The sequence below is a fragment of the Gymnodraco acuticeps genome, unplaced genomic scaffold, assembly GCF_902827175.1.
Source record: "Gymnodraco acuticeps unplaced genomic scaffold, fGymAcu1.1, whole genome shotgun sequence".
NCBI lineage: Eukaryota > Metazoa > Chordata > Actinopteri > Perciformes > Bathydraconidae > Gymnodraco > Gymnodraco acuticeps.
In genome coordinates, this window is record NW_022990027.1 from 1,213,907 (window position 1) to 1,239,410 (window position 25,504).

At 39.6% G+C, this 25,504-nt stretch overlaps 4 protein-coding genes across 7 annotated transcripts; 1 reads left to right on the forward strand and 3 right to left on the reverse strand.

Annotated features, from left to right (window-relative positions):
- Positions 1–214: 214 nt before the first annotated feature.
- On the forward strand, positions 215–4,614 carry syce3 (synaptonemal complex central element protein 3). 3 transcript variants are annotated; one of them, XR_004568797.1, is made up of 4 exons: positions 215–311; positions 1,730–1,841; positions 2,922–3,052; positions 3,825–4,614. XR_004568797.1 is itself a non-coding variant. In XM_034214978.1 (3 exons), exons 2-3 carry the CDS (start codon positions 709–711, stop codon positions 1,205–1,207), a joined length of 261 nt encoding a protein of 86 aa, XP_034070869.1. In that variant the 5' UTR covers positions 266–311; the 3' UTR covers positions 1,208–1,445. The 3 variants fall into 3 exon arrangements, 1 of the variants encoding a protein (XP_034070869.1); XR_004568798.1 differs by having other exon boundaries at positions 3,829–4,614; XM_034214978.1 differs by lacking the exons at positions 1,730–1,841; positions 2,922–3,052; positions 3,825–4,614 and adding exons at positions 709–817; positions 1,056–1,445 and having other exon boundaries at positions 266–311.
- Positions 4,615–13,517: 8,903 nt separating this feature from the next.
- On the reverse strand, positions 13,518–15,441 carry LOC117545203 (protein Wnt-8a-like). Its single transcript, XM_034214904.1, has 6 exons — positions 15,293–15,441; positions 15,162–15,195; positions 14,950–15,079; positions 14,535–14,660; positions 14,307–14,449; positions 13,518–14,225 (listed from the first exon to the last, which is right to left on the reverse strand). The coding sequence occupies exons 1-6, from the start codon at positions 15,352–15,354 to the stop codon at positions 13,668–13,670; spliced, it is 1,053 nt and encodes a 350-aa protein (XP_034070795.1). The 5' UTR covers positions 15,355–15,441; the 3' UTR covers positions 13,518–13,667.
- Positions 15,442–15,631: 190 nt separating this feature from the next.
- Positions 15,632–18,437, reverse strand: LOC117545223 (protein Wnt-8a-like). 2 transcript variants are annotated; one of them, XM_034214938.1, is made up of 6 exons: positions 18,202–18,437; positions 18,056–18,089; positions 17,759–17,897; positions 17,286–17,411; positions 17,032–17,174; positions 15,632–16,470 (listed from the first exon to the last, which is right to left on the reverse strand). In XM_034214938.1, the coding sequence occupies exons 1-6, from the start codon at positions 18,267–18,269 to the stop codon at positions 15,904–15,906; spliced, it is 1,077 nt and encodes a 358-aa protein (XP_034070829.1). In that variant the 5' UTR covers positions 18,270–18,437; the 3' UTR covers positions 15,632–15,903. The 2 variants fall into 2 exon arrangements, with proteins under 2 accessions (XP_034070829.1, XP_034070827.1); XM_034214936.1 differs by having other exon boundaries at positions 17,750–17,897.
- Positions 18,438–21,182: 2,745 nt separating this feature from the next.
- On the reverse strand, positions 21,183–23,959 carry tmsb2 (thymosin beta 2). Its single transcript, XM_034214903.1, has 3 exons — positions 23,749–23,959; positions 22,655–22,759; positions 21,183–22,401 (listed from the first exon to the last, which is right to left on the reverse strand). Exons 2-3 carry the CDS (start codon positions 22,752–22,754, stop codon positions 22,364–22,366), a joined length of 138 nt encoding a protein of 45 aa, XP_034070794.1. The 5' UTR covers positions 22,755–22,759; positions 23,749–23,959; the 3' UTR covers positions 21,183–22,363.
- Between the last annotated feature and the right edge of the window lie 1,545 nt (positions 23,960–25,504).

Sequence of the window (25,504 nt, forward strand, 5' to 3'; positions counted from 1 at the left end):
TTCTCGTCTCCCTATTAAATTGGGAGCAAGCAGACATTAAGCAGGTCATATCCATTCTTACACAGTTTAGTCTACAAATGCAAACATGTAAAAAAGTATATAAAATAATTATATGAAAGGGGAACCTTAACATTAGCAATAAACATATACAACATATACAACTATATATATATATCCTACGATTCCGGATAACGTAGGAAGTTACGTCATCATGTTTTCAAATGAAAAGGCGCACTGCGTCGGTTTTTTTGGGTTAGCACGAGACCTTTGTTTTGAGTTCAAACCAACTTGCCGAAGAACAGCACTCAATCGTAAGTTTTTGCATTTATAAACTAGTTAGTACATCTTCAACCCATACACTAACAGAATAAAACTTAAGCTGATATTTGAAAGTGTTTGTGTTGCTGTTGACAATTGGAAATATGTCAAACCTAACTTACTTAAGAACCTACGATGTTAACTTGACCTTACTAACTGGTTCGTGAGATAGCTAGCTCTAAACATATTAGCTACCATAAACAAACATTAGCTACGATTAGCAAACATTAGCTAACATTAACTAAAATTAGGCTTTTCAGCCGGGACAAGCTAGCGTCAGCAACAGCTTGCTGGCGTTCGCTAAAATCCGTTTTATTTGCGGAGGTAGTGTATTGTTACTGTTTAACAAACCGACAGCTGATACAGTTCGTATGCCGGTTTATTATTTAGATGGCCGATTCATCTGCGCTGCCCGAGCTTCCACAAGAAAGCATCAACGACGCCTTGCAGGTGAACAAGGATTTGGAGAGAGTTATAGAAGCCGTGGAAGATATATCCGGTAAGTTACTTTATTAATTGATTGATTGAAAAGTGTATTAACAGCTTGTGTATTGGGTACAGTACAGTACAGCTCAAAACATACAATTGTTAAGGGGATGCAGACCAGAGAAAGACTTTCGTCTTGTTTACATCAGGGTCCCCCATTTCCAATTCATCCGCTTACAGACACAGTAATTGATCGTTTGTTGTGGAGCTGTGTTAGCTAACATACATGTACTGTTTCTGTGCACCTGCAGTGCAGTTGACCTGGATGGGTTATGACATGGTGGCACTGCGGACCAGTCCCGAGCTGGGGACTTCTATGCAGAAACTGGAAGAAGCATATAATAAATGCAGAGCTATTATCTGTGGAGACCGACAAGAGCCCGAGTCAGAAAGTAGCATTTGACCTGAGCCCACCACCATAGCACCTACTCAGATGTTATATCAGAGTTTTTAGTTGACATTACACTGAGTAAGTGGAACGCTTGTAAAAGTCGTTTTTATACGTTGCTATGGAGAATGTGTATTTGGACCGATGGTTCTGCCTTTTTGTCTTTAAAACAGGATTTCATATTCACTAATGCTCATACTGAGCTCTTTGAGTGTGTTTGTATTGTTGCATGTCCTGCACAATTCATGTTTCGGTGGTGATGGAGTGTCCTGTTTCTCCTGAGTTGAACAATAAAAAAAGAAAAAGAAAATAAGTTCTCCGGTGTTTTTTTTAATAGACAGACCGACATGCCTGGCACCTACTTTTGTATTGTATTGCTTTCATTATAGCTTATATTTTAGTTTCGATGTAACACCAGCAATAAGAATTACATTTCAAATGTGTAAGATCTTGTGTATGGTATGTATTAATACCATACACATGAAATGAATACCATACTGACAAATCTTGTTTCGTTGTTATACAACTGTTTTTCAGATGGATAACGCAGACACAAACCCAGAGCAAGCTCCCTCAACTGCCTGCATCGATCTGGTAAACATAATGAAAAGGCTGGACTCCTTATCTTACTGCGTAGATCAAATGGCATGTAAGTCTGACAGTTTTCCCTCAGTCTGCTCCTTTTACACAAAATAATAATTGAGGCTTGCTGACGGCAAGTATGATGACCTTGATGATCGATTTGCAAATATGCAAATCGCTTCATGTAACTTATCCTAGATCTGAAATGTGATCGCAAGAATTAGATTATATTGTACTCCAACTGCTGCTCACATTTGCCTTGTGAATGTCAGTGGTGCAAAGTTACACAATGTTACATGACGTCTGTCAGATCGCTCTGCTGATGGGTAGATATGAGTAACGGATGGAATTCACACACATGGTTGTCTATTATGCTATTTGATGTTTGAGTTTATCTTTTTTGCAAAGAGTAAAGGCAGTCAAAGTTCTCTGCTTACTGTGTTAGGGACATATATTCTTACTTTATACTTTTAATGCCTGCAAACAAGTGTCAGAGGTTGTTTCTTTGAATAAAAACATTGTTCTGGCTTTAAAGCAAGACCTGAATACACCAGTGTGTACTAAACAACAGATAACCTGTTACTTCAGGGAGCTGGTGCCCGTTTTAAAACAGAAAACCTACTTCGCCTAAAAAACAGAAAGATTTTGAGCAACGATGACATTTAGTTTGTCTGTGCTGTTTCACCCAGGAATAGCTTTGATTGTTCCAGCTGTGAGTTGCTCCTCTATTTTCATTGTCAATCGTACAATAATTCTGCGTATCACTCAGATATCTACCTCATTTAGTATGCACACTTTGAGTTCAGTGTGATTGCGAAACATAATCAAAACCTGGTAACGATTGGCATGCTGAAAAGATGCGATACGTCAAGCAATTGAATTGCAATTTCAAGTTGACTGCTAGTCACTCCTGATGAGTAATGTATCTTTGTGTCGGTACAGTGAATACCAGAACTGACTAATAATACGATGACAAAATAGAGAGCAATGTATGCTATTTTATCTCTCAGGTATCTCCCTTTTTATGTTCTTCCATCCTTGGTGTAGAACTTTCTATATATGTTGAAACGTGACTTTTGGACCATCTAAGAACTGTGTTGACCCGAGGCTCTTCTTCTAAAAGGAGGTATTTGTTTTCCTCCTGCAGTGCAGACCCAGCTGAGGCAATGTGATCTGATCGTGTGTGTTGGCCACCCTGACAAGAAGCTTCCTCTGGGAATCCACGAGGCGCTGAAGCAGCAGCCCCCAGCATGACAACTTGAAACATGAAGAACAGAGGTAATGCTGTGTGTCTGGGAAAACATGGTTTAATGAAATATACAAACCACCAGCCATGTTGAAATATTCCCTTTTTCCCCGTTCTGCTTCGTCTAAATGCAAAAGAGGAGTTGCATAACATTGACCTTGGTGATTGTGAAAATGGTGACATTTGTTTTGGGTTGTTGATTGATGTGCACACATTAGCATACAGAAACCAAGGTAAACAGCCCCATTAGGTTGGTGGTGGTCCGAGTCCCGCAGGGTGCAGCAGACGGCACTGGTTCTGTGCTTCAGAGCTCCGGTCTGTGGCATCAATGAGCAGCAGAGGGGTGTGTGTGTGATGGGTAATCATCTCCTTCACCCCGGGGAAACTCTGCAGCAGAGCGGCACACAAGAAAAGATGACAGGGACCTGATGACGCAGCACGAGTCAGCATCAAACACAGCCCGAGGCGTGCCACAAGATGGGGACACTTTTCGGTCTGGCATTTTCCCTCTCATTCTAACATCACTCTCAGTTTACCTTGGTGGTTTTGATGCCGGTGCCCAGGGAGTAGGAGTTGCCTTGGTTACGGATCATAATGTTGTAAACCTTGCCTTGTTTCAGCAGCATCAGGGTGTAAGGCTGCTCAAGTGCGCCCTGTGAGCTGTCCCTCACCACAAACGCTCCGTCCTAATGACACAAATGTGGACAAATGCACTCGGCGTATACTTTCAGTCAGTATAACATGATTTTGTGTGTGTGTGTGTGTGTGTGTGTGTGTGTGTGTGTGCGTGTGTGTGTTTTCAAGAAAGAGGAGGATGAGATATGTGAGAGGCAGCCCCTGACCTTGTTCATCTCTCTGAGAGCAGCTTCAGCTTCACGTCTGGTCACCTTCCCTCCATACCAACTGGGATCCAAACCCTCAATGCACCATACAAAGACAGTCGGCTTTATAAATCATTTCCTCTTCTTTCTCTTTTTGCAGTTACAAACATGTGTTGGACATTATTGTTGTTGAAGCACAAATGTAACAGATATTTCCATGTAACCAAGCTTTTGAATTAAATGCAAGTCTGTAGAGTTCAGCAGACATAAGGGTTGCACCGTTGTGTTCCTTTTTACAACAGCGCCATCTGCTGGTCGAGTTCCCAAAGTACTGTGGTGTTCTAAAGCTTGGACAGTAGAACATGGCTCATGTGTGATTCCACTTTGATTCTCACCTGTGTTGGTTCTTGAATTGATTTAACCGGAGCAGGCTGTGTGGGCGCTGAAGGAACTTGATAGCGTTTACTTATTCTGGGGGGGAGAGGTTAAATGGAACATCAATGAGAAAACCACAATAGCTCATTACCCAGAGCATACACTTTTAGTTGTTTGGCAGACCCCTTACAATACCATTTATTCAAGGGACCCCTCATGTATGCCCCTGTGGATAATTTGATGTAGCCGTTTTTTGTCAATTATGTTTAACAACACAAGATCAATGTATTAAAAAGATTATTAGACATGTATACAAATATGTGTGCCATTAACACGTAACGCCTATAAAACAAGGCAACTGACATCAATCAGAATAAAGCCCAAATTCGGATTAGGCTGTTTAAAGTCATTCACTATTAGTTCAATTATACTTTGTGTCCTGATGATTGAAATGAATGAATCTGAAAACTACCTGTTGCACACATCTGTAGCTCTGGGGATTCTGGGTTTTTGGATCCTGCCTGTGAATGAGCCGGGAGCCTTGACAGCACTGCCATCTAGTGGACATGAGTGATAGTGCAAAACAGAAAAGTGTAGTATTGTCACACGATGACCACATGTTGCTGTTTAACTTTTACACAGTAATCAGTACATACTTGATTTTGCAACGTCGATCTGGGAGGGCTTCTTGCTCCTGTCCACAGGTAGATTGGGTTGGGGGGCTGGGGTTCAGAAAAGGGAGACATATTTTGACAGAATGCTTGGAGCATCATCATCGATATGTCCGGTGATCGTGGAGTTTTGAAATGTACACTTACGGAGCGCATTGACAGGTCTTTGAGGAATAAGGCTGTTGCTTGTGGTCCGAGGGTATGCAGCCTTTGACTTCCTTTCAGCAGGGATCGGCTCTGGAACAGCATCTGCTCGCATGCAGTCATGGAAGAAATACTCTTTATTTTTAGCAATAGTGTTCAAAGTGCAAAATCATACTCGAGTAAAACGTTTTCATATATCAAGGTACCAAAACATTAAACTGTCCCATTTAAAAAATAACCTTTACTATTGTATTATATTTCTGCATTAGTGCGTTTATTTTAATTGCGTATATACTGCTGGGTAGTTTAATATATTCTTTTTTTTTTTCATCTGTCGATGTAATCACAATCTGTAAAGTTTTAAATGAACGTAGTGGAGTAAAACAAGTACACATTTTGACTGAGATGTATACAGTGTGTACAATATAATGGAAATACTCAACTAAAGGATACCTAAACATTCTACCTATACAGTAAGAGCAATACTTGAGAATTAACTTTGTCACATTCAACCACTCACTAATCACACATTTTTACTTAAAGTAAATACAATTTGAAACCAATTTGACTTTAAAAGCAGAACATCTCAAAGCTAGCTCGATATGTTTTCACGTCTGATGCCTTTCTTTGTGTACAGTGCTTGTCAGGATGCTTTCTGTTACCTGTGTTATGACTGTGCTGCACTCTGGGAGGTGGGGGGGGCTTCAGTGTGTCTGCAGAGGGCGCCGCCTCGTAGCTCTCCTCGTACGTGTCGTCTGCGTCTTGAGGCTCACTCAGAGCACAGATGTAGCCGTCCTCCTCCTGGACACCGCCTCCATTGTCAGGATCACTGTCATAGTCCTGACCCCGGCCCAGACATGTAGTGAGCACATGTGCACTTCAGATCACTGAACACTGTTCTGTGTACTTTAACTTGTTACAGTAGCTGTTGGTAAATGTGTCACTTAACAAGGGTTAGAGGAGAGAAGGACACAATGAAGACCCTGACGTTTTTATCATTTAAAGTGGCTTAACTTATAAACTAATGATCCAACCCAGTCTCACGGCATTTCGTTTTCACCAACACGATTTTTAATCTATTGATTCGTTACGATTTGCCCCTTTTTTTCGTGTTGCACAGCACGATTTTAAAAGCAATGTATTTATACTGCCTGCAGCACGTCTTTTTCTCTGGTCGGGTCGAGGAAGACCGGAAGCTGTGTGGTTCATAAAAACATGTTCTTTCTCAATATCAAGCCACTGCTTTTATTTGAAATCGTATAATTTCGGACTTTTGTTGCCGTCTGTGAGGAAAATAAATGGGGCTCAGAGCCTCAGGATACTGAAATCTGTATTTTTAAAAAAATGTTTTCCTTCTATTCTTTTCAAAATAACACACTGTTATTTACTCACCAATAACACACAATTATCCTTGCTTTTATTTATTGGTTTAATTCCATAATCTCGGGCTTTTTTGGCGTCCGTCAGGAACTGAATTTCAAAATAAAAATAACCGGAAACAGAGGTAGGCATTTCGAGCAATTACCCAAGATCCTCAGCTATGGTTTTAAGCTCGCTTATTGGATGTTTTAGCCGCAATGCATGCTGGGATTTGGTGTTTATATGATATGAAATCCGGAAAACATTTTAAAATAATACTTAATTCCGAGCGCTCTTGCTTTTCTCTTTGAAAGTCATCACATAACGGAATTGTAATACGCGGTTCGGCTTCATTACATATTACAGATCTGCCATAGTTCTTTATTTATAGAGCCCTGATGAGAAGACCTTTGGAAAAATTGAGAAAATGCCGCCGAAACTGAATACTTGACGTGGATCATAAATATATTCAACAATTAAACAACATCTTCAATTTCTCTTCCCACAATACGTCTCCTTGCAGTATCAACACTAATTCGGCTGACTTTTACATTTGATCTAATTCACAGATAGGTTATATTTACACCATAACGGTGCACAGCTGATATAAAAGGACTGTAGTTTTTAAAGATATTACTGATTTTCTTTGAATGTAAGAATGTAAATACTGAGTCTGAAATAGTATAGCAATATGCTGTAAAATTATATGAAAGCATGCATAAAACTACACATCTTCAGATGTTGTACGAAAACATAAGTGTCCTACACTAATAATACAAAGTTATTATGGCTGTGTGTACCTTGTGGTTAAAGCACGTTATTGAATTATTGTGTTTTATTTGATTAAAAAAATATTAAGAGTACATACTTTCATAGGGGGAAAGTATAAATATAGAATATAAAATATCAAGAAGATACTCTAAGTGATCTCTACAATAAAACAGTTTAGTGCAGAATGTACAAAGATATTAATAGGAGCAGGTGCAAAACAGAAAAACGAATTAACTTTTATTTAAACATTAAATAACAGATTAAGGTCTTCTTTTAAATAAGAAAAAAACTTTGGGGGTATCTATCTACAGATAAATATTAAGCCTGACAAAGTACTTAACGTCTAATATATTGCTTTCCTGCAATGTTAACTATGTTGAAGCACTTATTTTAACTGATATTATACACATGAATTATACACTTATGTATGTAGATAGAATAAGAAATGTGCAGAATATGACAGTTTAATGGTGGAGGTACACACATATTGATAGATGTCTTGTAATGCGCTGTTGAGGAACCTGTGACCCAAGTGTTTCATTCATTGCATAACTACACCGTAGTTGTGTATATGATATGTCAATAAACCTTTGAAAATCTTGAAAGGGATGTGCAAAATAGCCCTTATACAGTCTTTAATTAACTATTAGTAGAGAATAACGAGTAATGAATATACTTTATTACTCGTTTCCATTCATGTCAATTGCAGATACATGTTTAGTCTTCTCAAGCGCCAACTATCAAATATCTCTCCTGATTGTTGGCACTTGACAATCACCTTACCTGAATTTTACTCGGGTGTAACTAAAGTCTGATTTAAGGGTTGTTTATATTTCACATAATTAATCAGAATCTGCAAAGTAACTCAAATAAATGCAGTGGAGTAAAAATACCAGGTTAACCTCTGAATTGTAGTGGAGTAGAATTACAAAGTAACAATGAGCTGTCATGTGGGTATTAATGCTGCGCATTATGGACACAAGCGATTTTCACCCATTTATTAATTATATGTTTTACATTTGATAACACCAATGTGTTTAATACTGACAACTTCTAATTGTGGGAAAAACGAAAACGTTCAGTAGAGACGTCCCATAGAACATTTTGCGAAACACAATAGCCAGCATGTGTAGTTCTGGGGGGGCGTTCGATTCCAGTTTTGGATAGTCTGGCGTGGTTTCGTTCCATTTCACACAGCTGTTTGACGCTCTGCGTAACCTTACGGGGACTGTAGTCCTAAACAATAGCTGGGGATTATGGGTAGTGTAGTGTCTTTGGCCATCCTAAACTCAGAAATGTTGACAATCGCAATGATGCTCGAAATGTCCCTTATAGGCCTACATTACGTCACATTAGGACACTTATGTTTTCGTACAACATCTGAAGATGTGTAGTTTTATGCATGCTTTCATATAATTTTACAGCATATTGCTATACTATTTCAGACTCAGTATTTACATTCTTACATTCAAAGAAAATCAGTAATATCTTTAAAAACTACAGTCCTTTTATATCAGCTGTGCACCGTTATGGTGTAAATATAACCTATCTGTGAATTAGATCAAATGTAAAAGTCAGCCGAATTAGTGTTGATACTGCAAGGAGACGTATTGTGGGAAGAGAAATTGAAGATGTTGTTTAATTGTTGAATATATTTATGATCCACGTCAAGTATTCAGTTTCGGCGGCATTTTCTCAATTTTTCCAAAGGTCTTCTCATCAGGGCTCTATAAATAAAGAACTATGGCAGATCTGTAATATGTAATGAAGCCGAACCGCGTATTACAATTCCGTTATGTGATGACTTTCAAAGAGAAAAGCAAGAGTGCTCGGAATTAAGTATTATTTTAAAATGTTTTCCGGATTTCATATCATATAAACACCAAATCCCAGCATGCATTGCGGCTAAAACATCCAATAAGCGAGCTTAAAACCATAGCTGAGGATCTTGGGTAATTGCTCGAAATGCCTACCTCTGTTTCCGGTTATTTTTATTTTGAAATTCAGTTCCTGACGGACGCCAAAAAAGCCCGAGATTATGGAATTAAACCAATAAATAAAAGCAAGGATAATTGTGTGTTATTGGTGAGTAAATAACAGTGTGTTATTTTGAAAAGAATAACGAATTAGAAGGAAAAAAATATTTAAAAATACAGATTTCCGTATTCTGAGGCTCTGAGCCCCATTTATTTTCCTCACAGACGGCAACAAAAATCTGAAATGATACGATTTAAAATAAAAGCAATAATTGTGGCTTGATATTGAGTAAGAACATGTTTTTATGAACCACACAGCTTCCGGTCTCCCACGACCCGACCGGAGAAAAAGACGTGCTGCAGGCAGTAGAAATACATTGCTTTTAAAATCGTGCTGTGCAACACGAAAAAAAGGGGCAAATCGTGTTGGTGAACACGAATCAATAGATTAAAAATCGTGTTGGTGAACACGAAATGCCGTGAGACTGGGTTGAATGATCTCATAGCTTGTTACTCACAAACAAATCGGAGTCCCAAACTTCTTCCTGTTGTGCAGGTAAGACTGAAGATAAGGAAAAAAAGTATAGCATCAAGCATTGGTCTACCTTTATGATATCTGTGGAATAGGTGAATCCATGTGTTATTTACCTTGCTTTGGGTACTTTTGTGCCTTTGATCTGCGCAATAAATAAATAAATATGAAAGTTATGAATTGTTTTTCAGTTTCACATTCAGCAAAAGTTATAAACTCAAATCTGTTTTCTTACATTTGACCAAAAGCCCTCTTCTGTTCCCCCTTGTTGATGTCACTCTGGATCTTAGTTATTATTCTATGAAGACACAAAACCATTTTTTATTCCATATGAAACTGCTTGGTGGCCATCAAGTTATATTTTGAAGTCTGACTCACGGGACATACAGGCTGGGGAACACTTGGAGCTCACACGATGCCATTTGCTGTATGATATAGGATGTGTAAAATAATTAGTATTTCAGAATAATAAAACAAGTGCAAAGGCCTCCAGAGATGTACTGACCAGGAAATGTGCTCCAGTCATGCTGTTCCTCATCACTAATTTGTCACAGCCAGATAACTTGAGCTGATAAGAAATAACACGTTTTTTAAAATGGAACACAGTCTTTGAATAGATGTAAAGTTTAGTGTTATAGCATATAAATATATAGGAATAATGAAAAAAATATAACTGTAAACATTGAACTATTTTATACATTACTCAAGCCACTTGCATTGTTTTATAGTGTTTACCTAGCTTCCATGATACATTCCTTCCCATATCACATACAAGAAACTGCACTTCCTACTGTTATTGAACATATGAAAACACTTGTATTGCTGCTCGTTGATACTCACCTTCCTCATGTAGTCAGCGAGACTCTGCTGGTTCCATCCCATCACGTCCACTTTAGAGGGCACGTTGTTACAGCTCATCCTCGTCCCTTTTATTAATCACATCCACTTACAAATAAACACTTTAATCACAACCAGAGCTTCATGTGTTGCAGCGGCTTCACAGACTGGTTTCATTTAAAGTCTTGAACAAACTCCACCTACCTATAAAAGGAAATTCGAAAATGACCTCTCTTCCAGTAAATTGTTTTGTTATGTCTTTAGACTTTCTGTCTTCTCGTGTAAAAGTAGCTCTCCGTGGTTTGAAAGCACTCAAACGTATCGCTATGCACACACTGCAGCGTGTCTCACTCTAAACTTAGAGCCTGCTGGTTTCCTTTCACACACCTAAGTACGCCACCACAAGTTTGCAGCTTATCATTTTAGTTTCTGCTAACTAATGTGTCAGATTTTTCACATGGACATAATTGTGAGATGCAGATTCTGTAAACATTTTGAGATATGGTGAGATCTAAACAGCCTGTGTTGTAGTTTCTGTTCACATGTTCTTCTAGCTTCCTTTAAAGGCGCTGATTCAAGTTGCTGCGAAGAGATATCAGCTGAGTCCTGTTGTATCCCAGCCACAGGCCTCATGGTATCTCACACCCAGGTGAGAGAGGAGGGCAGCAGAGAGAGGGGATGATCAATCACGCTCAGACCCCCAGGCTTGTCTGGGTGAATACATGAGTCCTCCTGGGGGGTCCCTGCGGGAGATCACCTCCCCTGTTTTCCTCCTCTGTCCCCCCCCCCCCCCCCCCCCCAATGAAAGACATGCCACTGTGGAGGAGGCATGTAACGGGGTATAACTATAAAGCAAGCGGGCAAAACCTTCAGATGTATTTGTCATGTGCACAATAGCAAAGTGTTATCAAGGAAAACCTTAGATTTTAGACTCTTCCTACAATGCAACATACTTAACATAGAAACTCAAATACATGAAATAGTACAGTAGACACAATAGTGCAAAGTAAGACAAATATATACATAAAAGATAGAATAAGATCACTGCACACGTAATGTAAATAATATCCTGCTTTATATTGGGTTAACTGAAGATTGGCCCTTCAGTAGTGTTGTTATTTTGTCAGATGGTTTATAGATTTTTTTTAACTTCAGTCTATTTTATATTATCTATTTCCTAAACTCTCGAATGCCGGTTTATTTCTATTTTGAGATGTTTCTATTTTACAATTGTTTATCTCATTTCTAATTATGTGCAATGTCTTGTTTGTTGTTATGCTGCTGCAATGAAACGTTTCCTAATTTGGGATCAATAAAGTACTTCTTATCTTATGCTGCTCCCTCTTTTCATATTCATATTGTAGGATGAGTCACTGAGCCGGTAAAGGACACCGTTAAGGGAGTTTACCAGTAGTTTGTAAATCACTATCGAGCAACCACAATCGTATGGGAACAACATGGAAGCAATAATGTCCTCGACGGAGAGCAGAGAGGAGAGGCGGGTCGGTGAGGGCCTCCAGTGGGGCGAAACCTTCATTAATGCACAGCAGGGCATCATGGGAAATACAGGACATCCCCAGTAGCAAAACAGGCAAATGGGAAGGATGGGAGGGAGTGTTACTTTCCCTCTGGTTGTTTCTGTCCATATGCTTCAATTACTTTTTGCCCTAAAAAGGTATATTTGCAATTATGCTACGTTATTTTATCAGTGCCTACGGGCTTATTCGTCTACTTTTCACAAACTGTGCACTTTCTGACTCCAATGAGAGTGGAGAGATCAATATAAGGGATTTGGCAACATAGGATTGGATCAGGATTTGCAATATAAACCCAATAAGTCATTAGTATTGAATTTCAAATATCAGATCTGTCGCGATTTGTTTTCAAATTTGAGTCCGATTTATAAAAGAAATACTGGAGTTATCTTGACTTATATAATGTTGCTTTAAAAAAATGGTGTTAATCGTTTAACCAGTGGGACCTTATGATTTATGATTGTGCTATACGAGATTTGTTTTTCGTTTGATTAAAAGGTGTGTCCTAACTTCAGTAAATAATATTTAATTCTCAACAAAATGTAGTTTCCGGTATGTTTGAGTGACATTTAAAGCATATTATCAGGATAACAACGGGAGTCACACTACCTTTTTTCAGGATAATCTTAAAATGAAATATTCATATCGTCTCAGCCTAACCCTAACTGACACCAGTTGATCAACTGTATAATGCAATGCTAATCCTGTAACTTCTCACTTATCTCCTCACTAACTGCCTGAAACAGCCTCGTCCCCCTCTCTTGTCCCCCAGGCATGCCCCCCCCCCCCCCCCCCCATGCAGGTAATATCCATGCCATCACTCACTGAGCTGACACAGTGGCAGATTTATGACATGTCCAGCTGGGAGGAAGATTTTTGGAGATGCAGGGGGTAGAGGAGAGGAGGAGGTGGATGAATGGCTCTTCAGACACAGATAGGTCAGGGGGCGGAGACCAGGCTTCTCTTAGAACTAATTACTTGCAAATTAAAGGATTATAAATGGTTTATTGTTTTCAATGTGGGATTGATTCAGTGCAATATCTGGAACCCAATTAGCTTAAACAGTAAAGTTGGGTCACATTTGCAGTTACACTGTCCTCCCTTTGATGCATTGTGATTCATTTGCATTGCCTGTGGGATGTTACAAAAGACTACAGGCTGTAGTGTAGTGTCCCGGATTATCAACCCTAAAAGTAATTTATAGTGGTGGAAATGCTTCCTCTAATTTATCTTACAAAGCATTGCTGCTCTTTGAGTGAAATCAATACACGTTGACATCAAAGTGGCAGTGGATCAACGTATTGGCTATAGGTGCGAGCTGCACCATGTTATCCATGTAATCCTGGGCTGAGTGTATTCGCCGCATTCTTATTCTAATAGACACTTGTGTGCCCTCACTTAAAATCCAATGACCCTGGGATGTATTAGGTGAAACATTCTAATGTGTATTGACCGAAATGAAACCACATTCAGAGGTATTTTAAACTTTTTTATTTTATTTTAAGAAAATATTTATAAATATAGACATGTACGTTTTTATACAAGGATACAAAAAAGTGCAAAGAGACATTTAACATGCTCATGGGCCATTTTTTTTAACAGAGTTTACCACGACGCCATTTTGTTTCACTTGGGTCCACGGTACCTCCGTCTGTAGCCGTGCCCATCAGCCGCTTCCCTCCTGGCGCACACGTGTTTGACTATCACCTGAGAACAGTCCTCGCAGTTCACCGTGCAGCACCATTGGAATTTGCAGTTGCAGCTGCTTACTACCTCCGTGCGCCTCTCCTCCACCTTCAGGCCGCATTCATGACACAACCTGCGGCAGCTGCGCCTCTCCCACTGGGTCAGCCCCTCCCCGTGCTGCAGGCACTCCCGGCCCTCGGTGCCGTACAGGCCCACGCTGGTGTTCCTCCTGCAGTAGTCCGGGGAGTCCTCCAGGTAGATGAGCTCAGTCTGGGCCACGCTGCCGAACGCGTCCACGATGGCTCCTCGGTTGTCTGCGCTGTTTCCAGCACGCATGCGCTTCTTGTTGATGTCCAGTTTCTGCGCTTGGCTGTGCTTCAACTTCAGGTAGTTGCCGATGTCTCTGAGATCTGATAGCTGCGTCCAGCAGGTTTGGACACTGCAGCTCTCAGACATGCCGTGACATCTACAGATGCGCCTCATCGTTGCCTTCACTGCCTGTTGGAAACATGGGAAAGTTACAAACCACTCATAATGATTTAATTTCAGATACATGTTTGTTGTGGGAAAAGCACTCACCAGGCGCCCAGCCGCGTTGTTGTGCAGGTTGACTGCAGCCCTGGAGTCCTGACCTGTCTCCTGCGCGTCCACGTACTGTTTGGAAATCCTCTCTCCGAAATCCACGTTATCACTACAGCCACCCCACAGCCAGCCACTACCACCTGCACACAACATAACAATTATATATAATTCATTTTGTGTGCATGTTATAATAAAACAATGATTATATTTTGGTGCAAACCTTACCAATTTTACCGTTCTTGGAGACATCACAGCCGCAGTTTTCGAGGTCTCCCAGACTACAGTTCCTGGTCAGAGTGTACATGACCCCCGCTGCGCTGATGGCATGGACGAAAGAGGTCTCTCTGGTGGCTGGAAATAGGATAACGTGAGAATTGCGTAATCAATAATGATACAAACAATACTTGGTCACTATAACTTTTTATATTAAAACAATCGATTGGGCTTATGCATGATAAGGCATAATTAAAACCAATGCAACTTGTTTAACTATAAGACCAACATTCGTATTTATTTATGGGCCCCTACATATTTCTTCAATAATTGTGTAACTCTTCACACATACGCCTGTACGTTTTTTTCGTTTAGAGTCACACACAACTTGTATTTTACAGGAATTGCATTTACAATCTCGACCTACCTCGTCTCAGTCCTTTAAACTGAGTTGCGCTTTCGGGGCAGTTCCATCTGTCCCACGCAAACTGGTGTCTGCACTCCTCAATCCCACTCATTGCGCCCTCCTGCACGCTTCTTGAATAGGTGAGATATGTCTGCAGAAGAGGCAACATCAATTATATTCAGCCTGATTCACATTTTTGAAATGTTATCCTAAACTTAGTGTTATCTTTTTACCTTGGGTCCCGTCATAAGAAAGTTACTCGCCACCCTGAGAACAAGATAGAGGATAAACAATTAGATCAATAAAGCCATCTAGTTCTTCACAAATTGAAACGATTCAGGCAAAGTAGAAAAACATTTCTTACCAAGCATGTCCCGGACACATTTTGTATAAAAGAGTCAGGAGCCAAAATAATAAGTGCACCATTTTCTCCTGCACCTTTCAGCCCTCAAAGTAGAAACCTCGTTATGTTGGCCCTGTGTGCTGCCACTTTCTCTCTTAAATGAATGAATAACAAATGGAACTCTTGTTCTTTGTCCCCCAGGTCAGAGGAAGCTGATTGGATGACGAGTTAAGGAAACGCCTATATGCGCACTTCAAAGGATGGCATTAGGAGACAGTTTATTTTCTTGCCCAAGGCTGTTTGACACCAGGGCACCAATATACAAAAGACTGCCAGTGACAAATCGGATTGAGACATGCGTATTGTAGAAAAATATTTATTATAATTTCAATTAAGAATACATATAAAATACAAGACAATTTACAGACGCAATAAACCAGTTATCCCTGAAACCCAACACAAACGAGTGAGCATGAATGGAGAGTTTTGTCAGAATCAAATCAAAAGAACAAGTGCATTAAAAGGTGTCAGTTGATATGTCAAGTTGAAAATTAAAGTTACATTCTTGTAATACTGAATAATGTTTGTTAATGTCCACAATAGAAATAGAGATCCAATGCAACAAATAGTAGTCAGTGGCGTTGCGCACGGTTCCTGCGCTTGGCTTTATTATGTGGCTTCCTGCCACCTTGTTTACGCGCGCAGTAATATTTCGTAACAACTTGCGTACATTTGTCACACTTGACCGTGCAGCACCAGTGGAATTTGCAGTTGCAGCTGCTGACGACCTCAATGCGCTTCTCCACCACTTTGAGGCCGCATTCATAGCACAGCCTGCGGCAGCTCTTTCTCTCCCACAGAGACATGTTCTTGTTTCCCTTCAGACATTCCCGCCCCTCGAGGCCCTGGAATCCCAGGCTCCGGTTCTTGACGCAGTAATCCGGGGAATCCTCCAGGTAGACGAGCTCAGTGCGAGCGATGCTCCTAAAAGCTAGTGCAATGGCTGCTCGGTTGTCCGCGCTGTTCCCAGACCTTGTCGGCTTCTTGTCCATCTCCAGCTTCTTTGCGTGTTCGTACTTCATCTTCAGGTAGTTCCCCACCTCTCTGAAGTCGGCCAGCTGCATCCAGCAGGTTTGGATGCTGCAGCTCCCGGACACCCCGTGGCACTTACAGGCTCTCCTCATGGTAGCTTTGATTGCCTGCAAAGAGAGGGACCGTGTTAGTTGGTTATTTATTCACAACACATGCACTACTTTCTCCTTCTTGGATTGCATCCCACGCGTAAATGTCCCCAAAAAACATCAAGTTTCCTCCCCTGGCCTCAGTTTATTGCACATAATGGAATTTAGTCAATAAATAGTGGTATTGTATAATAAAGTATATTTACTAGTAAGTACTTACTTGCACTACTTTACTAATCTACTTTACTACAACAAATGCTACTTTATACTTAACTCCACTACATTTATATAACGAATTGAGTTACTATTTAATTCACAGATAGAGATTATTAACGAATACAGGTCATAATAAACGATATGTTTTTCGGTTGCAGTATATGAAGTTATTAAAATGAGTTCCACATATATGAATCTGGAATGCCTATTACGCACAAAAGGTACTTTTTCATTCACTTGTGCCAGAGGGCTTTTTCAATGTAGAATTGCTACTTTTACTCAGGTTAAAAGCCAGAACACTTATTCCACTGTCCATAACAAGTGATAATAAAATCTAGTGAGTAAAGAAAAATCATATCTTACCAGTCGGCCTGCCTCGTTGTTATGCAGGTTGATTGCTGCGCGTGAGTCCTGCCCACCTTCCAGCGCGTCCACGAACTGTTTTGAGATCTTCTCTCCAAACGCCACGTTATCACTGCAGCCTCCCCAAATCCACCCTCTACCACCTGGTGAATCAAATACACACATTGTTATTCAGTTATCATAATGATAAAACAAATATTACATAATTAATCTAATGGTAACCTAAATAGATTATGCATAAAATAGATATTTACCTGTTTGTCCAATTCTGGAGTCATCACAGCCGCAGTTGTCAAAGTCTCCCATACTGCAGTTCTTGGTGAGCGTGTACATCACTCCGGCAGCGCTGATGCCATGGACGAAAGACGTTTGTCTTGTTGCTATAACAAGTGAAATAGAGTCGATTAGTTTTTATTCCAATTGGGAACGATAAATGAGCAATGGCTGCAGTTTACTACTGTGCGTAAACCATGCGTAAAGGCATATTGTTGTGCGTAAGGGTGCAATACTGTTGTGCATGTATGGTGTTTCATCGCTGTGGTCCCAGTAATTAATTTATACTTTGGGTTTGTGTCTCTTCTCAATGGAGGTCAGACCACATCAGCCCCTCGTGTTGAATAATTCACTTTGTGCAAAAGAACAATTGTTGGAGTTGAACTCGCCACAACTCCACCACTCCACTTATGCAAGTCATGCAAGGATATGAATATGGACCTACATGTCTTACCACTGCGGAGGCCGTTGTGTGTGGATAATTGGAGCGTGTTTTCTGGGCAGTTCCAGCGCTCCCACGCGAACTGGTGTTTGCACTCGTGTATTCCACTCTGTGCGCCAACTTGCACACTATCGGCATATGTCAGAAAAGCCTAGGGAGAGAAAAATAAAATGTAAAGTTAGTCATTGTTGCATTCAATCATTCAGAATAGGTTTTTAATTAAAAAAAAAAATCGGCTAACATATTTGCATTTTCGGGAGTGTTTTAACGCAAAAACGTGCACAGAAAGTTGGATCAACATGTATTTACCTTAGGTCCAGTCATGAGGAAATTATTCACCGTCCTATAGAAAGAAAACAAGAAAGCCATGTTAGTCCCTTGCCACTTTACCACCAGTAAACACATATACACTGAAGTATGTTATAAACGTATTAATCCAAAAGTAGGTCACATACCAAGCCAATGCAAGATGAGCATGAGAGCACATGGATAGAACCATGGCTAGGAAATAAAAAGGTCCCATAACAGCTGTATTCTAAACGGAGAACTTTGTTTGTGTTAATCCCAGATGTTATTGCCGAGAGAGAGGCGAGGCAATTGATGATTTAGCTCAAGCCATGCTGATGATATTTATATGGTCCGGCCCCTTGACAGATTTTTCCTGCAGGTAACGGTCGACTGTGAAAATGCGTCCACGACGACATTGATTGCCCATTCCTTTTGACAAATAGGAGCCTTCGGTGCATAAGTGCCCTTCAAATAAATCAGCCCCCACCCCCCCGCTCTCTCCCCTATTCATTCACCTGTCGTTCCCAGGCTCAGTGGACGCATATCCAGTATGATTGGACACATTGAACCAAATATCAATAACATAGTTAATTGATTATATGTTTACAATAATATAAATCAAGTGGGGGATATTGAAATGTTGCGAGAAGACGAATAGTCGAAACATATGTAAGATCACTGTAAAACTATCTTGAGACATAAACCATTGGAATTCAAGGATTTATTGTTTTGTTTTTTAATAGAGGCTGACTGTTGCACTGAGGCCTGCCATATTTCATAATCAACTTTGTTAGACAGTAAGACATTAAATATGTCTCCAGTTATACGTTAAGGAAAAACAGGACAACATGCCGTCCTGAGGCTTAAATGTGTACTTGGAAACGTTTGGGAAATGGCACCAGTTCCCCAGGGAGAAAGACTGCGACTACAAAGTCATAAAGTCTTTCAGGAGCTGATGGTATATAGTCATGTAAATACTCCCTCACACATCGGCGACATTGGCATCGTCCTGATAATAGGATAATAGATGTTTTCCTGGAAAACAACTCGGTGTGAAAACAGTCTGGAATTTACAAGAGTATAAACAAATAACAGCTTTAATGTCCTCCTAACCATAAAATTGTAAATGTTTTGCTTGGGACATCTTTTTTGTTGTTGCTGATTTGTAGTTTTAAATTTAAAGATCGATGAAGTTGATCATTCATTAATCAAATCTGGGATTATCCAGTCCAGTCCAGTATTAGATTTCATTTAGCTGATCATCCTTGATTTAGTCAAAAGTCATCATACCAGTTTCTGTCATTTCATACTCATACCGTGATTTAATGCGAGACGAGTTATTGATTAACATTACAGTTTTTACATTGAATCGCTTATACTTCTCAAATCCCCTCTAAACCACTCAAAATCACCTAAAACAACAATACACTCTGCGCATCGGGCAATATGCAGAGGGCTGAGCGAGCTCCTCCGCACAATAGCGAGGAGGTGTAGGTGAGGATAATCCCTACTAATTAGATATGGCCCACATTCATACTGCAATAAAACTGAAACCTCGAGCCCCTCATCACCTTGTTGGGAAATAATACCGAGCGATACAAAATCAATCTGTGATGCTTCACAATTTGTCCCTAACCGAAGGCTCATTTAGGGTTTTGAATGGGTTAATAACCTGCAAACAATAGCAATCTATCCAGATGGGCGTGTTGCAGCGTGGGTGCGAGATGTCTCTTAAACACCGAAACTTTCAAGGACAAATCACGCGGATTAAGTGTCATTAAAATACATATATTTAATTAATGTACTATTAATAGGCTACATTAATAATCCGACTTTTTGGCAGCTGTCAAATGTACAATTTGGTAACTATATTAATACAATTTATTCAACGGTGTTTTACTATTAATTATATATTACAAGCAAAACAATACCATTAGAATAATAGCACCTTAAAAGCTCCCTATTCATTTCGGAATGTATTTCAACGCATCTTTGTGTATTCCAGCTCAAGAGGGAGACGGAAGGGTCAGGACCTTTTTTAATTACGCCATGCTTGGAATAACATCAAGTAAAAATGCGCACTAATTAAATTGTTCTAACAGACATTTCAGACACATTAGGCCTTCAACAGAGTGTTGACGGGAGATTTACGGCAGTGCAAGGTGAGAGAAATGGAGCAATAAAGGCTCAGGAGGTGACGGGCTTCACAGGCCGAGGGAGGGTGGCAGGACTGCTGACGCCAGCCAGAGACTTCAGTCAGGGCACAGATCGGGCTGTAGATTAACATTGTAGCAGGAGGGTGTCATGGGAAACAAAATACAAATGTATACTACATCTAAACTAGGCGGCATTAACAACATATCAATAACTGCAAAAAGGTTTAGTAAAAATCCCTTAAAGTGAGAAACATAATTTGTTTTGAAATCAGAATGCTTTATTTATCACATGGGGAAATTCGATATGTGTCAGTAATATAACAAGATAAAAGATAATTAAAAGATTTATATGGAGTAAAAATGTGCAAATAGAAGATTACATAAAATGAAATCCACCTATTTACATTTACATATTAAATTAAGAAACAATGTGCCTGTTCTACTACAATATATTTCAACAAAAATGTGTATACAAATATATACAGGGGTGTATAAATCATGTAAATAATGCACACCAGATTGTTGATAACAAATATACATTGTACAGTAATAATCCTAAATGTTATTGCACAGTTTAATAATGGCACAGGTTTTACTGAGATTGGGTATTGTTAATATTGCACAGTTCGAGATGGTGTAAACTGTTGATTGGTGAAGTAAATCCAATAGTCTGTTGACTGAATGAAATATCTTTCGTTCTGCAGTGTAATTCCTATTCAGATGTAATGATTGATATATTATCTTAAATAGCCCTTTCCAAACGTCCATGTGGTATTTTTACACTGCTGCGTTTGTTTATGGTGTCCGTCTCCATGACAATATTGTTGTCACCAATCCCTCCTTCCTCTCTTTTTAATCAACCATAATCCAGCCTATCAGAGGAATGCATCATCTATACTGCTAGCTACACCATCCAGCAGCACTGCTTTTGGAGTGTCTTTATGATCTTGCTGTACAACACTGAATGATAACAAGTAGGGATGGAACTCATGTCATCTTTCGTATATATTTAATCTAAATGTGTTTTTATTCATTCATCATTTGCACATTCATCATTTGGTCAAATATTTTTTTTAAATAGCCCCAGAGTGTGTGAGGTCTTCAAATAGTTTTCTTGGCACATTCAAAAGTCTAAAACCTTTTACATATATTGTCATAGAAGGGTAAGGCAACACACAAAAAACACATTTGAGAAGGCAGAATTATTAAGCTTTTAGTTAGCTGATTATCAGAATGTTTGTAGGGTTTTTTTGGTCCATTAATCAATTTATAGTGTTAAATAGCTTGAAATGTCCCCAGGCTGGTTGCCTTATTGTTGCCAGTTAAAAAGAGAGGATATAAGGAGTTCTGTTTAAATAATTTATTCATTCATATTAGAGTTTTGCAGTTGATTTATTGTGTTTATTCAGTGTTCTGTTATACCAGTGTGTGTTTAGCCTAGGAGGTTATTAGGATTCTTCTTCTTATTAGTATATAGCCAACACTTATTCTTAAATTATTAACAGTACAATATGTTTTGCCCCTTTTTGTACAAAGAACTCAAAGTAATGTAGTTGTAAAATATCATTACTCTAATATGGCTCCGTATATACTCACATGAAAGGTGTGAATCATAATTGTATACTTAAATATACAGTACTGACCAATCCGTAATCTAGATAACTCATTTTTATTAGTGTATTTATTCCATGTCTGAGCACCCATGGGTGTGTGTGTTACACAGACATAAAGGAGACAGCAAAAGGCACAGGACTGACTGGTTTCACGTCTTCATATTTATTTCATAAATAAAAGTAAAAAGTTGAATAAGAAAACATCCCACATGATTCGACTCCGATTGCTCCCATCTTTAGACACCCCCCCCTCTCCCTCCCACTAGCATGGATGCCTGCCTCTCTCTGTGCTACATCACTACACCACTCCCCAGTTTGGCAATATTGGAGACATGTTAGCTATAGGCTAACAGTGCAAGACAGGCACCCAAGCTAACGTTTTTCCACCCATGTGGTAAGAGAACCCCCAATGAGGGGATGCCTTAAACACTTTACGGCACCCCGCGATGCTCAAAAGCAACCTTTTCTGAAGACAAAGCAAGAGATTGAAATACTGTGATGATAAAAAAAAAGTGCTTTTTGCTGTGGCATCTCAGCATCATTTCTTCATGTGCTCGAAGTCAAGGTGTGGCATCGCCTTTCCTCTCTTGCTCGATGGCTGGAGGAGGGGAAAAGAAGATAGTTTAGGTCAGCAGGCTTGTGTTTAGTGAATATGTAACAGGGAGAGTGCTGCGTGTTCATTATCTGTATATGAATGATGTGCTGATGTTGCAGCAAATTGTTTTCCTTCCGCTCTGCTTGCTAAGCGTATAGTCTTCTGACGGCAGTGAAAGTGATGAGTAGCTACTGCCAGGAAAAGTGTTGCAGGGGGAACAAGGCTTCTGCCCAGAACACACACAAGGGGCACTCACTCTCTTTGGTGGGCAGAGGGTTTTTCTCTTGTGTTTCTGTCTTCTTCAGCTTTGCCTTGTCGAAACGGGCAATCTCCGTCATATCAGGCTTGTCAGACATATTGGCTGTGAAAGAGGAGATAGAAAGAAAAACACCTGAGCACACAGATTTCCCCCTTTCCTGTCAGTCATCACACTGACAATGCAGCAGCACATTGTATTAGATCTATTCTGTAATGTAAGAGCAATAACAAGTCATCACAATAGCTGTCTAAAATCGAAATGCCTTTGTCTGATGTTGAAGATAATGTTCTGTAACTGACTGAGCAGCACGTGTCGTAGCCACACCTTTCTGTGCAGACATGGCTGCCAGTGAGCGGGGGCAGTCTAGCACATGCTCTCTCTTGATATTCCACAATACCTTTTTGGCGAACATGGGTCCTTTTTTGTTTTACCTAGCTGTCTGCTCCTTTCTTTGTCTTTGTTTTCCTCCTCTCAGAGCCAGATGTCTTTGTTCTCTTTCCTCCACATCCTCTCTTCCTCTCTCACTCTGCCTCTGCATCCACCCCTGCAGTGTGGTGGATTCAGGCGATCCTCCACTGCAGTCATATTCCTGACCTAGCCGCAGGTCTGACTAATCTATTTTCCACAGTCTGCTCAGAATCTGCTGCTGAAATGTGACACATCAGCCTGCAGCCATTTGCAAACCTAGCTACTGTAAAATCACTAGTCTGTATTCAGAAGAGGAGGCCTAATACAATCCCTTGGACATAGAAAAAGACATACTGGAAACAAGGCCATGATTTGAATGATCTCTTGAAACAATCTTTTCTGGATTACCCTCTAGCAACACATTGTTTCTTAATCTTACCAACAGCCGTAACAGTCCTAATCTCACTGTTCTTCAATTCAATCAGTAAACCTAACGATTCAAGCATTATCTCCATTGTTCCCTCGTCATCCTCCAACATCCCTGTTTTCACATCACTTCCAACAGCCCCTGCTCATCCAGCCACACCCCGGTCCTTTGTTTGTCTCTAAAACAGAAGCAGAAAAAGACACAGCGACACAGACACATTGAGAAACACACTGAAGCAGGGATGATTCGTTCTTACCGGTGTTTGTCAGAAGTGGGCTAGAAATCCACCAGTGGAAGGATAGAGGCAGCAGAGATGGAGAGAAGGGAGAGCGATGCGGAAGCTGACTCAATCTGCCGGTGTGTGCACGCCTGCCTGCATCAAGGGTGTGGGTTTAAGAGGGAGGGAGGGAGAGAGGGAGAAATGGTGGAGAGAGAGTGACTGAGAGCTTGGTCAGCCTTCCTCCTCGTCACCATGTCCTCTTGGGAAAAGACGAGAGGACTGATAGGGAACAGCTGTGGATGCTTATCTGGGATAGATTATGATACATTATTTATGTATTACATTGTGTATTATGGATTTTATGATACAGTTCCCTGAGTAGGTTAGGGACACACTGTGATGGTGGAAAGATGATTTGTGGCTACCAGTGTGTACTCTGAATACTTCTATACTATTCATGTCATGCTGAGCGTGATGAGTATTAATAACATTGCAAGTCATGCTATAAAATGAACCGGTGCCGCATAGTATTTATAGCTGAAGCTAGTTTGCAAGACCTGTCCATAGATAGTCCTTGTTTAAATACACAAAGATCCAGACCAAACAACATTTAAAAAGCACAACACACTTCACAGAATCATATATTACATTTGCCATACAACTCTGGTTAATCATAATGGTCCATGTGCTCTTACAATTCTTGTATACAACTTAATTATATATTGAGTTATTAGTATTAATAGAATTATGAACATATGACCATGCCAATTCGTTCACGCTGCCAAACTAAGGCCCTGTAAAAAGCCATATTTATATATTTATTGTTTATATTTATAGGGAGACATTGTGGACCAGTGCCACACAGCATTTATAGACCAAGCTAATTTAAAACAACCATCCTTAAAAGGACTTTTATACAAATACAGAAAATCAACATAAAAATATAAGTGTGAAATACTAAACAATGATGCAATAAAATGACCATAAAACGCAATGGCAAACAGCAGATTATTCCTGACTATATCCCCCACACAATTAGAGCTGATTGACTGAAAATGAATCGGCAACTATTTAGATAATAATCAATATAAGTCACATTAAAGTAACATCTCAAATGTAAATATTTCTAGTTTTATTAATGCCCTTATAGTTAACTATATATTTACATTTTGCAGTGTTGGTCAAAAAACAAAAAATGTTAAGTCGTCACTTTAGCCTTAAAGGGGAACAGAAATTCTCTTATTTTTGTGTTTACCACGATATGCTTAGTGTTTCAGTTCTGAAATGTAAAAATATCCCATATAATCACAAAAATTGAGCTCTCACATCTTTCCAAATTCATTGTCTTCAGATACTTTATACATGATGACATCATACATTTGAGGTTTAGCACTCTAGTTTTGGATTTGAGAGACCATTTTTAGTAGTCCAAGACCATATCAATAACATTCATTTTGAAAACAGCCGTTTTCTCCTTTATGGAAATGAATATGGCTATTTTCAATTTTCTTCACTACTCTAAGACATTTTAAAGACAAACTCATTAATTCATAAACAAACAGTAAACAATGACAAAAGTAATCCTTAATTTCCCCCATACATACTCATTATATGAATACACTGTCAGTAACTCATCTCACCAAATTCCATTTTATGATACAACATTTTTTTTAACTGGTTATGGCCTACAGCAGACCGCTTGTTATCATACCTGAACGCATTATTTGAGCATTTCTTGTCACATGCTTTATTTTGTGACCAAACACACAGATCAAACAGCTCATGATTACAT

Bases quoted from the DNA above. Each gene is read 5' to 3' on its own strand.
- LOC117545203 (XM_034214904.1), bottom strand. From the start codon at position 15,354: ATGGTGCACTTATTATTTTGGCTCCTGACTCTTTTATACAAAATGTGT. The intron at 15,196-15,292 runs GTAAGAAATGTT...TCTTGTTCTCAG, and splicing joins ATGTGTCCGGGACATGCTTG to GGTGGCGAGTAACTTTCTTA. The intron at 15,080-15,161 runs GTAAAAAGATAA...CCTCTTCTGCAG, and splicing joins TTCTTATGACGGGACCCAAG to ACATATCTCACCTATTCAAG.
- tmsb2 (XM_034214903.1), bottom strand. From the start codon at position 22,754: ATGTCTGACAAGCCTGATATGACGGAGATTGCCCGTTTCGACAAGGCA. The intron at 22,402-22,654 runs GTGAGTGCCCCT...CCCCTCCTCCAG, and splicing joins CCCTCTGCCCACCAAAGAGA to CCATCGAGCAAGAGAGGAAA.
- syce3 (XM_034214978.1), top strand. From the start codon at position 709: ATGGCCGATTCATCTGCGCTGCCCGAGCTTCCACAAGAAAGCATCAAC. The intron at 818-1,055 runs GTAAGTTACTTT...GTGCACCTGCAG, and splicing joins AGCCGTGGAAGATATATCCG to TGCAGTTGACCTGGATGGGT.
- LOC117545223 (XM_034214936.1), bottom strand. From the start codon at position 18,269: ATGGGACCTTTTTATTTCCTAGCCATGGTTCTATCCATGTGCTCTCAT. The intron at 18,090-18,201 runs GTATGTGACCTA...TTCTTTCTATAG, and splicing joins GCTCATCTTGCATTGGCTTG to GACGGTGAATAATTTCCTCA. The intron at 17,175-17,285 runs GTAAATATCTAT...TTGATTCACCAG, and splicing joins CTCCAGAATTGGACAAACAG to GTGGTAGAGGGTGGATTTGG.